The sequence below is a fragment of the Cynoglossus semilaevis genome, chromosome 19 (genome assembly GCF_000523025.1).
Source record: "Cynoglossus semilaevis isolate Cse_v1.0 chromosome 19, Cse_v1.0, whole genome shotgun sequence".
Classification (NCBI taxonomy): domain Eukaryota; kingdom Metazoa; phylum Chordata; class Actinopteri; order Pleuronectiformes; family Cynoglossidae; genus Cynoglossus; species Cynoglossus semilaevis.
Window position 1 is genome coordinate 11,353,627 of NC_024325.1, and position 12,024 is coordinate 11,365,650.

At 38.2% G+C, this 12,024-nt stretch overlaps 1 protein-coding gene across 1 annotated transcript in view; it reads left to right on the top strand.

The window, feature by feature from the left end:
• LOC103395281 (RNA-binding protein Musashi homolog 2-like) overlaps nt 1-11,204 on the top strand; it is a 76,485-nt gene extending 65,281 nt beyond the window's left edge. The window contains exons 13-17 of the mRNA XM_017041828.2: nt 1,876-1,938; nt 3,627-3,809; nt 4,058-4,212; nt 4,825-4,892; nt 7,077-11,204. Coding sequence (XP_016897317.1) covers nt 1,876-1,938; nt 3,627-3,809; nt 4,058-4,212; nt 4,825-4,866 — 443 coding nt within the window. The 3' untranslated portion in view covers nt 4,867-4,892; nt 7,077-11,204. The remainder of the gene's footprint in view (nt 1-1,875; nt 1,939-3,626; nt 3,810-4,057; nt 4,213-4,824; nt 4,893-7,076) is intronic.
• The last annotated feature ends 820 nt before the right edge of the window (nt 11,205-12,024 follow it).

Sequence of the window (12,024 nt, forward strand, 5' to 3'; positions counted from 1 at the left end):
TACAACACTGCTGATTTGTGTTTTGGTCAAAGGAAGTGAAATCAGTTTCTGACTCAGTTTTAGCTGCAGTATAGTAGAATCCCCCCCAAAGTTAGGTTGATTCTTTGTTTCTCTTTTGTCAGTTTTCTTGCAGCTGTCTGCCACATCACTCTGTTATTCTCTCCTGACTTGTTAGACAGTTGGATGTGGGAGCATTGTTTCTGTCTTTCACTACCCCGGCAGCATGATGGCACACCACAACACGTACACACATTTGTCCTGGTGCTGGATTGACCAAGTTGTGAATTACATTACATTCCCTTGACTCCACTGTGACTCCACAGTGTTATGTTTTGCCATGTGTGTGAAGAAGCAGGCAGGACCACACAGGAGACTCTTCTTCAATGAGGATGAGGATGATTTTGTGATGCCTCCAGTCGAGTGTGTCACCAAATCACTAAGGAAGAGTCTCATTCAAGAGTTAATGCAAACAAACTTATTTCTATTATATATTTTATTTCCTAACTCAATGAGAGTCAATAAGATAATTTAATGAGGAATCAAACTGATAAGTGGGATCAATGAAAGAACTGGAATTGGTAAACTCATATCAATTCCCAGTGGGGAGCAGGTTTGTAAATCCTCCTCTGTCACTCCAGCCCTGCGACCGTGTTACTCCTCTGAAACCCCTGCACATTCCCAGGTTTACACAGCACTCTCAGCCGTGGACAATGCTCAGAGTGTTGCTCTGCACTACCAGAAGCAAAGCGAACCACGGCAAAAAATTTAAGAAAAGCAGCAGACATTGTGACTACAGATAGACCACAGAACAAACTAAATTACATTTTTATCACAGTAAACAGACAACTGAGCAGAAAGTGAGCAGAGCGTCTACACTGTTGAGAGATTTCATCTGTCTCTTCATTGACTCCCAATTCATCCTTTGCAGTGTTATGGGGCAGCTGGAACCGATCCTTACGGGCAGGGATGGGGTAAAGCATTGACAGTTGGTGCATTTCAATAAAGGACGAATATTATGAAACATTTTCCATTAAAAGTGCTTCCTGAACTGTTTAGATCACAGCTAGGAAACCAACCCTGATGTGAGTTGAGGATCCCCTGTACTTTTACTATTAACACACACAGTTGGGTGAACCTTTTTTATCTGTTGAAAAAGTGCCTTTTTGCCTACATTTCAGTGAATGTCTCTGATATCATAGATATTTACAGTAATGAGGAGCACTTCAGGAAAAAAATGAAAGGAGTCTCTAGAGGAGAAAACCATTATGGCGATGTCTGTACTGTTTAGAAGTGCTTATAATCTTTCATCCAAAGAATGTGACATGAACAGCCCCCAGAGCCAAATTCTTGCACTAATGTAATCAGGGACTCTGTGAATTGCAAACACAACCAAAGTCTCTTCATAAATGCAAATTAATTCCTTCTTCATCCGAGAGAACGACTTAAACAAAAATATAAAAAACAACAACAATAGCTGTACTTATAAAACGATATATTTGATTACACAAATTCCATTATCACTTTTCCTTTTCTATTTGTCTCTTTGATTTCTTGATCTATATTATTTTGATTTTTCTTCTGGAGACAGATATTTCAAGCTCTGGAAGTTAAAAATATGAAAAGCAGAGAGGATCGCTCTACTGCCCTCTGTGGGTAGTAGTGTAAATCATTTTCTGAAAAAAATTCCCTTTTTTAACAGACATTGCAGTACAAGAAACAGTTCTGGGACTAAAACATTCTAATTGTTGTAATGGTGTCAGAACGAAACACAAAGATAAGGCACAGTGGAGACCAACTGCTACAGTTTGTCCTTAAACTAAATATACTTGATCAAGTGCTGAAAAGTAAGGTATCTTTGTGTGTTTGTGCCAGCAGGATTCCAAGCAACAGCATATGGACCAGTGGCAGCAGCAGCAGTAGCAGCAGTGCGTGGCTCAGGTAGGGGGGTCCGTGGAAGAGGCAGCTACTTGGCGTACCCACAGAGCACAGGGCCAGGTAAACGCTTTGTCCACGTTCTGTGCCTGGTGATATTTCCAGTTCAGACTCTGCTTTCTTTTCTGGAGTAAAATCCCAAGGCCGCACAGACACAGTACATTAATGTTCAAAAGTAAATATCATGAAATACTTTTATTGAGTCCATCTTTATTAACTAAAGCCAAGAAGTGGTGAAATCAGGCAAAAATGTAGTCACAAATAATCTGACTGTGTGGTGAGGAAATGCACTGTTTAAATCCATTAGCCAAGCTTCTCTGGATACCAAATGACAAGACATTAGACATGTATAATTCATGAAACTCTGTACTTTCTGAAAAGGGTGTCAAGTGCTGTTAATTACTCAGCCATTCGTTGAGAAATTATTATTTTAAATGGAAAGTGAAAGCTGGGCTGAACAGTGAGGAGCTCAGGCTCTTCCATGCTATTTTTCTTTAATGACAAACGTAAATATATATATAATTATGCATATAATTATATATATATATAATTAAAGTCCAACAGGACTTGGACAGGAAGTGGACAGAATAGCAGAGCAGGAACTTCCAGTTTCTGAAAACGCATCAATCTTCAGTATTCAGTTGGGAAAGGCTTTTCAAGTGCAAGGACTAATTAGAATCAAACAGGCTTAGATTCTAATACCTAAGTCTTTTGTTACAGGGCTTAAATGTTTTTGTTATTATACACTGCAGTGCTACAGTGTAGTTACTGATTGTTTTAATTAGCAACATGTGATCACCAGCTTGAATGTTGGATGTTGAAATATTTTACACAACAGGCCAGGGAGCATTATACTCCAACATCTGGTTTATCAGGTTTATTTTCAAACCTAACACTGAGAGAGGCTGAACCTTCAGGGTATGTATTTTGATTTCACAGTCAACTGTGAAATCATTGAGCCACCAGAATGATGTCAGTGACAGAAGAGTGACAGACGCTCCTGCCTCCTTTGCCTTATAGCCCGCTTTAGTCCCTGACGACCGTAGACAATGGGGGCAGGAGAGATAACTATCAGTTTAAATTAAGCCCTCTCAATGATTTGCACTGCTGTGTCCTCTGATCTGGTTTCCACGGCAACCCCACAACGCTCATTTGTTTGGTTGATAAGTAATTACATCCAATTAGTGCCCTGTGGAAAAAAAAATCTGTCCAAGAAAGGCCCCATTGTTGGCCATGGATTGTGTGAATATTTATAGTATAATGGTTTGAGGAACAGTGATGTGATCTGGGATGATAACGCAGCTGCAGCTCTGCACCAGATCAGACGGATGCTGACGAAAATATATGACCTTCAGAATATTAAGCAGACATTTGTGTGTATGTGTTTAGCATAGCTGACTAGCTATTAATCAGAGACACTATCAGGTGTGTTAAACACCTGGTAGACCATTGTAGCGTGCAGTCTCCTAATCCATTACTTTACTGGTTACTAAACCAATGTCAGACCATGTCTTTGTGTTGTCCTTGTACAGGTGAGTCCCTTTATGTACAGAAAAAAACATGGCCTTCATATTATCACCACAACAGCAGTTCTGTAGTCAGCTCCAGAATCTAGACATGGACTCTGTGAATGGGAAAAAAATTGAATCTCCACAATGACGTCCACCCTCTCCATCCTATATTGTGTCTCCTAGGCCTCCCTGATTATGGGTTTTACTCGACGCCTAGTGACCACAGGGGGGGGCCCTGCTCCTTTGCTGACTACGGCTCCCTTGGGCCCCAAGCAGCTCAGATGCTTCACAGTGAGCACCATGCCACCTCTGCCTGCAACTCCCCCCTGCAGCACCTTCACAGCCCGGATCAGTTTAAAAACCCAGGTGTGTTTACATGTACTGTATATTTATGTCATGCAGGAGTTTCTTTTTAATACTAAAATATTTGTTTTTCCATACATAAAAAAATGTTTTTTGTACCCCTCCTGTACATCTCAAGATAATAGAAAAGTATAACTCCATTAATGCATTCTTTAAAATATATTTTCTAATCACAAAAACTGAGGATTAAAGGGGCTATAATGTTGGTGGTGTTCGTCTGAGCTGTTTGGCTCCATACTCTGTGTTCACAGGCACTAACCCATCCAGACCTGGAGGATTTCCTGCCACCAACAGTCCTGGGCCTGTGGCTGACCTGTATGGACCCAGCAGCCAGGACTCTTCTGTGGGCAACTATATCAGTGCTGCTAGCCCTCAGCCTGGACCTGGCTTCGGTCCCAGTATCACAGTAAGTAGTCAGACTTTGACTCTTTATCGTCTGTCGGCTCCGTTGCTGCTTCGACATTCAGCACTAAAATTAGACACAAAGCCTCTGCCTTTGTTACTAATCACAAGACTTGACGATGCACCGCTAAATATGACGAAATGTTCACAGCAGTATAATATTAATGTCTAACACCTGGTTTGTTTTGACACTGTGAAATATCTCTCATTCTGCACTACTTCAGATCGATGCCCACAGTTCACTGATGGTATGTGAACTCTGTCTTTTGGCCAGTGGACCATGATTTGTAACCAACTATGGTCATACCGTCAACCTTCTTGACTTTTTGGGATGGATTTTTGTCAACAGTCAACTTGTAAATTGCACATTAATGTTTGTTTACCAGAGAAAAAACCTGGCAGCTGTAAGCTGTACTAAAGGAAGTTCAGTCTGTGATACTTGTCCTTTCTGTATGACGCAGCATGACACAGGAATTAATTAATTCATTCATTCATTAATGCTGGCCATTAAACATTGACATGATACTTTAATGCATTCATTTCATTAAACATTGACATGATACTTTAATGTCTTTCCTTATAATGCATACTGACAACCTGCTCCTGTCACTTTTAGGGTCCGTTGATTGCTACAGCTTTTACAAATGGATACCATTGAGCAGGTGGTCTGTCGCCAACTCAGAGGTATTGGTACATTTTATTTATGTTATGATGCACTTCCATCACTCCCAGTCTTTCCATTCAGCACTTCCATCACTCCCAGTCTTTCCATCAAATACACGTTCATCACATCATTTTGTCTTTATTTATGTTTAAATGACAGAGCAGTCAGGGGCCTCATTTAAAGACAGTCACGCCCATAGTCAATGTAAATACGAGTGGTTCCCAAAGTGGGGGGCGCAGTCAGAGATCAAAGTCCTAATCCATGACACCTGTGGCACAAGACAAAAACCCACAGAAAATACTGAAGGGACATGGGTGTGTGTGAGAGTTCAGATCTCAAAAATTCAATAGACATTTTGGTATGAAATAATGTCATCCTTAGGCTGTTACTGTTGATTATGTTGCAATATAGTCTGAATAATACAATGCAAATAGTTGGTGACACCACCTGAGATGGAGTACTGCTGGTGCTGGAGCTCCACTTTATTTCTGCGATCAGGAATATGGCTGAATAGTTCACAGTAATAAGTTAGAGTAATACATCACACATATACAGTATATCAAATGTACTGTATAGTGACCTATGCTGGTATGTAGTCAGGATTGGAGCATCTGACCTTATCTCCGGATGTTGTGGGTCACTGACGAAAGTACTTCGAGGAAGTATCCGACGATGAAGCAGAGTCTGGGTTCTTCTGTCTCTGGGCTCGGGGGGTGCTGAAGTGGTTAAACAGCTGGATGGATGCATTGATGGACTAATGGATGGATGAACAAATTTATGTTATGTCTGGCTTTGCCATTTAGATGAAAGTCCTTGGGTACACACAGGTAAAACAATGGTAACCTCCATTAAGAACAGAAACAGACGGAAAATACCCTGAAAGTACCCTGAAATCCCACCCCATGTGGGGGAGTTTTGGGATCTTGGAAGAATACAGTGAGAGATCGACGGGCACATAAGTGTATGGGTCAACAATTATGCAGACTCTGCATTTGGTTTGGTGTGGAGGAAAGGGAGCAGAGCCAAGGCAAAGCTTTTGATTTATTAGTTGCTCTTCATTCCCATCTTCATCCTATGGTTGTGAGCCATAGGTAGTGATTGAACGCAAGAGGCTTAAATTAGTTTCCCGTGCAGGGTGTCTGTGCTGTCTCCTAGAGACAGGCTGGAACAAGAAGTGTTATCTCAAGCGGTGCTAAGAGTAGACTCACTGCTCTTCAGCATCAAGAGGAGCAGAATGATGTGGCTGGGACATCTGATCAGGAGGCAAAAATGAATGTGATGTGTTCAACTCTAGCTCAAACCTGGACGCGTCAGGATTCCTTCCCACAGAACAGCTGAACGAAGTGGTTGTAGAGAGAGAAGTCTGGGCTTCTACAGTCAGGCTAGCCCTGCGACCCGACCTTTGATAGGCGGCAAAAGATGGACGAATGAATGGCTAGCTATGTCAGGGACTGTTGTGGACTTCTTCATACTATAATGAGTAGTAATAGCTATAATGTCCACATATGGAAACACCATTCAGCAAAATCAGAACATTCTTAATTATTAATACTCCTTCCAAAGGTTTATTTGGAGTTCAATTAGTTAAAATGTGATTAATTATGGCTAAATTGATCTAAAATGGCAATAATCCAAACTTTGCTGCTGTTCATAAGGACGTTTTATATTTTTATTGATTAATTTTGGCTCCTCTTGTTATTGTTAATTTGTAAATGATGTTAAGGGGAGGCTGCAAATACATATTTATATTTTAATATATTTATATATATATTTATATATATCATATATTTTAAATTACATGTATTAATATATTTTTACACATCTATATTTTTACACAGAGGCAAAAAGATACATTTTATTTTGCAGGCAGATGACTTTTTACATATATGGAATCTAGTATATCTAGTACACAAACCAAATTAATATGAACACTAAGTAGTACTATCTACTGTCCATTATCAATGTTGCTTGGAAAATTTAACACATCTCAATTAGGCAATGTGATTTGGCAATGCTTGTAGTGACTTCATATTTTTCCCTGCTACTCTGCATCAATAAGCATAGAATATGATTAACATGACATTTTGATGTTATGTTTGTTGCACATCTACCGTGACAACACATTTCTTTGTGTCGGACTAATTTACGGAGTGTTGTTGGTTTTCTAACTCTTTCACTGTATTTTCCCCTTCATTGTCCAGCAGATTATATCTGGTGGCCTGGGAAACACAGGATGAAGTATTTAACTGGCTCTGAGTTTAGATAATACTCGACCAACATTCAGTACAACAGATGAAAAAAAGCAGAGCTGGAAACCACACGGGAAAGACACGGAGAGAGAAAGAAGAGAAGGAAGAAAAGAAAAGTAACAACTGCTGTACAATAATCTAAACCTCGTACCGTCAGGAGCTGGGTTTGGACTTGTGTTTTTACCTGATGTCTTCTTTCCTTCCTCTGCATTTCCTTTGACTTACTGGAGATTTTATTGGAGAATTTTGTTTTTATCTCATTCTAGTATGTTGCTGTAAACTGATTTTTTTTTTTTTTTTTTTGCCGTGCAGTGGAAGAAGAGAGGCGGGTATTGCCGAGAATGTCTGCAGGTTATGTTTCCATCATTGTATCTGTTGGTGTAGATGGGAAACGATGGGAATCACATTTAGTCTTCCCAAAGAGAAGAGTGAAGCTAGGGAAGAGACAATGAGGGAAGATAAGTTAATGAGGGTATCTAAGTAATAATTACTAATCTTAGTAGTTGTTTTATTTCCTGTGCTGTCTCATCGTTAACCATAATTACCTACTTTTGGGCAATACAAAGAGGACTGAAATATTTTTACGGTCCTTTTTTTTATAAGTGTTGTTTTGGTTGTTTATATATATATAATATATATAAAAATATACATATATGTGTGTGTGTGTGAGGTGTGTGTGTGTGAGAGAGAGAGTGTGAGATTGCGTGTGTGCGTGCTATATGAAAATTTCAAGTACATTGTGAATTTAAACTTGATAAAAACAAATGTAGCTGTACATAATATTCCAGTCTCTACATATAACCAGCCCAGTGAGAGGATAGCATATTTTTGTGATGTTGTTTAAAAAAAAAAAAAAAAGAATACGTATTAGCGCGTGTGAATAGAAGACAAAGCTGTAAACAGTTACGACTCTAAGTTTTTATTTTTCTTTTTATGACAAACAGAACACAAATATTCTGTAAATACTCAAGTTGAATATTTTTGCTAAGTGTCTCTACTCTCTAGGGCTGTCACTTGTGTTCCAATGAATTTTACTTGTTCATAATTTTCTTAATAGACAACACCACCTCCCCCTGCCCGCTCACTTATAAAGACCTCGCATATATTTGCTATAATTACACCAGTAATGGCCTTTTTTAAATGTTTTGCAGTGTGTGAGGGGTGAGTGAGCAGCAGAGTAACCGTTGCTCACACTCTTGTAACAGACATAATGATTTTCTTAATGTCACATGCTAAGCTACGCTAAAAGTAACCTAAACAGTGTGAGTATACAATTCTGATGTTAACGAATATATAAAATACACAGACACACAGATGTAACACCAAAGCAGTTAAAAACAGTATAATTTATGTTCCATTATCTAGAGAAACATTTTTGACACGATTCTGACCTGAAAGAGTTTTGCTGAAAAATTGGTGCTCGAATTTACACAGCTCTAACAGCCCCGTGGAGATTAGCCAAAACAGCAGCCACCATCTTAGAACATCACTGAGTTCCTCCAGATTGGCAAAAATATTGGTTTGTTACCTCAGGTCTTTAAGGAATGCTGTAGCAGTTCATCTAAGAAAAGTCCTTCAGTCAACCAGGGTGGTGAGCATTTTGACACGTGTCCTACTCTCCAGGACAACTGCACATAATGGTTAAAAAAGACATATGCTGGGAATTTCACACACATTTGCTCTTAGGTGTGTTCAGCCAAGGTGTTGTGTTAAACAAAGCACCAAACCCATTGTGTTCTAATTCTTTGGTGGCTACCTGATGTACTGAGGCCGGACCACCGGTCGATGACCGAGGTCGATCCGTTCATACAAGATGTGCACAAATTACCTGCTGATTTTGTAACACAAAGATTTAACAACTGTGCTGCTTAAGAGACACCTATCATTCATGTCATTTTAATTATTCTGCTTTGTTTTAATTAGCTTTTTATTATTTGGCTCAAACATACATATCCATACATATCCATAAAAACACATCTACAGACCTGCATATACATTTGGCAATAAGTAAAAAATAAAATATGACAGCAAACTAAACATTAAAAAATAGCAAATCAAATTAGAAAATATAAACAAATAAATACAACAAATGTTTTTTTATAAAAGTTTGTAAAGAGTAATTTTTAAAAAATGTAATTGGCAGCTAGAACCTAGACGTCCCTTGTTTTTTTAGTTCAGCTGAATTTTAACACTTAAAAAAATAAGGTAGACAAAGGAAGACGCATCCTCTGTGTTTTGACCCACTCAGAACTGGCTGACAAATGCAGCCACCAATGCAGCTTAAAAAAATGTAAAATTGCACAGGAAACCTGTGCTCAAAAGACAGAACGTACCCCTGGAAATACAGAAGGATTATCAGGATATCGGTATTACGTCAGTGATCCTGATGTAACCCAATTACTGTGGCTGCAGCTGTAGCTCAACACACAGTACCTTAGTGAGTAGCTCCTTAACGGTTGCTATCCTAAATTCGAGTTGAAAGTGGAGCAACCTCTGGTGGATTACACAGGAATAGCTTCAGATCGTTTTAGTTGATGATATTGATGTGTGTTTTTGTATTTTGTTTTTTGTTTTTTTGTTCTTAATATTTTTTGATGTCTTCTCTTAGGTTTAAGAAAACATATTTTAGTTCTGGATAAAAAGTAACAGCCCTATGACATACCAGCATTGTCAAGATGTTAGATCAGTGATTCCCAACCACTGTGCCGCAGCACATCCGTGTGCCGAGAAAGATCATCAGGTGTACCATGGAAGATTATCCAATTTCACTCAAATGGTCTCAAAACTGTTATTTATTTATTTTAAATAATGTATCTTTGTGTGTCTATTTGACAGTGACAGATGATTTAAATTGGCAGATGGCTAATCTGTGTATCTACCTGTTGCCATTTAAACGCTACACTTAGTAGCTCTGATGTAAAGAATTGTCTCAAAAAAGTTGGGAAGCTCCGTTTCTGTTCTTGGATCACGCAGCACCGCCTGTTATCTGGTCCATTCTTACTTAATGAATTTGCATGAGTAAACCTTTCAGTACCATACCTCAGCCTTAGAGGGTTTCACGATGGAATCATTGGCAGGTTATAATTTCCTTTTTTGCAGCGAAGCACCTGAATGACATAACACTGAAATGATAATAAAGTGAGTAATTTTGCACTGTGAGTAGATTGCAGTACAGGCCAATTTACTATTTGCACATGTAAATGTCGCGTTTACAGAAAAAAAAAAACAGGCCTTTTGCTGTGGTACTGTGTAAAGGCGTTTTGGGTTGATGTGTTGTACACTATAATTATATAAACACCCGACAGTTTTGAAGAGAGTTAGCAACTTGGAGAATGGTAAACGAGAAGTTGCAATGTACATTTATTTATACTATGTATGACCCCTGCGTCAACAGAAGATATTTATACAGGGTCGACATTTCAAACTGAATCTTTGCTGTCTGTTGTTTCACCAGGGTGTCACACTTTGACTCTTGTGACAAATGTTTGTTAATAAACGTCCTGCTTTTTTTTTTTAAATGTCACTGAAGGGGAGTGAGTGAATGTTTGTGTGTGTGTGTATGCCTATCGTCAACAACCAACATTGTAAGGACACTTTGTCCATGTGGGGATAAATTTAAGAATAAACACTATGTTTGGGGTTTCGATTACGATTCAATTTTGGATAAGATTTAAAATTAGGAATGTATGTGGGGTGTGTGACATACAATAAAGGGTTTGGGGTTAGACTATGCATTATTAGAAGTCCTCACAAACCAGAAATGTGGGTGTGGGTGTGTAATAAGAGAGAGAAGTGCTGCAGTTGATTTTTTTTTTTTTTTTAACCTTCCTCTTGTCTCGTTTCTCTTTGTGTCAAAACAACCAGGTAAAGAAAATGCTGGAAACTTCTAAAAGTAATGGGTATAATTAAATAATAATATGAAATGAGTAAAATAAATTGTAATGTTCATATGAAGAAAATAAGGTAACAAAGCATTTGAAAAAAAGATTATTCGTTGACGAATTTAAGTTTAATCAGAGTTTTATTAATGCATTCTTGTGGTTTATATATCAATGATTGTAATATACTATTAAAATGTACTGTGCAAACACTGCTTTCTGCTTTTCTATCTGTTACCTGAAAATAGCCTACATTCGTTTCCATTCATGTTTCCTATTAGTGTGTGGCTGTGTCTTTGAAAATGTTCATCTTACCAGTGTCTTATTGATGGTTCAGAGGCCCTCCACTCCAACTCCCAGCTACGAAAGGGAAAAAAGAAAGCGGTGGAGGGGAGTGGGGGAGACGGAAAAAATTGAAAAAGGCAAATTAGAGCTGGAATTCTCATTTATTGTGTTTTCTAATTTATCATGAATCCATATACTAGTTTAATTTGTGTTGTTTATGTCACATAGTTAATTGCATGCAAATTAAAAATTCTATATAGAATTTGTACCTGAAACCTACTACCTAGTGGATGAAGGTGATTGAGGATCTAAAATGTTATAAAGAAACTTTTCATATGTTCTTTATTTATTTCTGTTTTTATTTTTTGTGTATCTATTAATTTATTTATCAATTATTAAATAATACGTTTTATTTGTATTTATTTGTACACACAGATATACAAATTATTTCACGTTAATACTTCAATTACGTCATTTCCTCTTCCTGGTTTCCGCACGTGTAGCAAGAGCTTTTAAATGATACCGGAAATGTCCGCTCTCCTTCTTCAAACAAACATTTGGTCGTCGTCGAGTGTGCGTGTGTGTGTGGATGTCACGAGGGGAAATATAACTTGAAACAAACAAACTTTTAACGTTTAAACTACATACTGAAGCAGTTTTATGTGATGTTCAGCCATTTTATGGACACTAGTGAGGTATTTTTCTCGATAAACTTTTTTTTGGCGACAGGTTAACCTGCT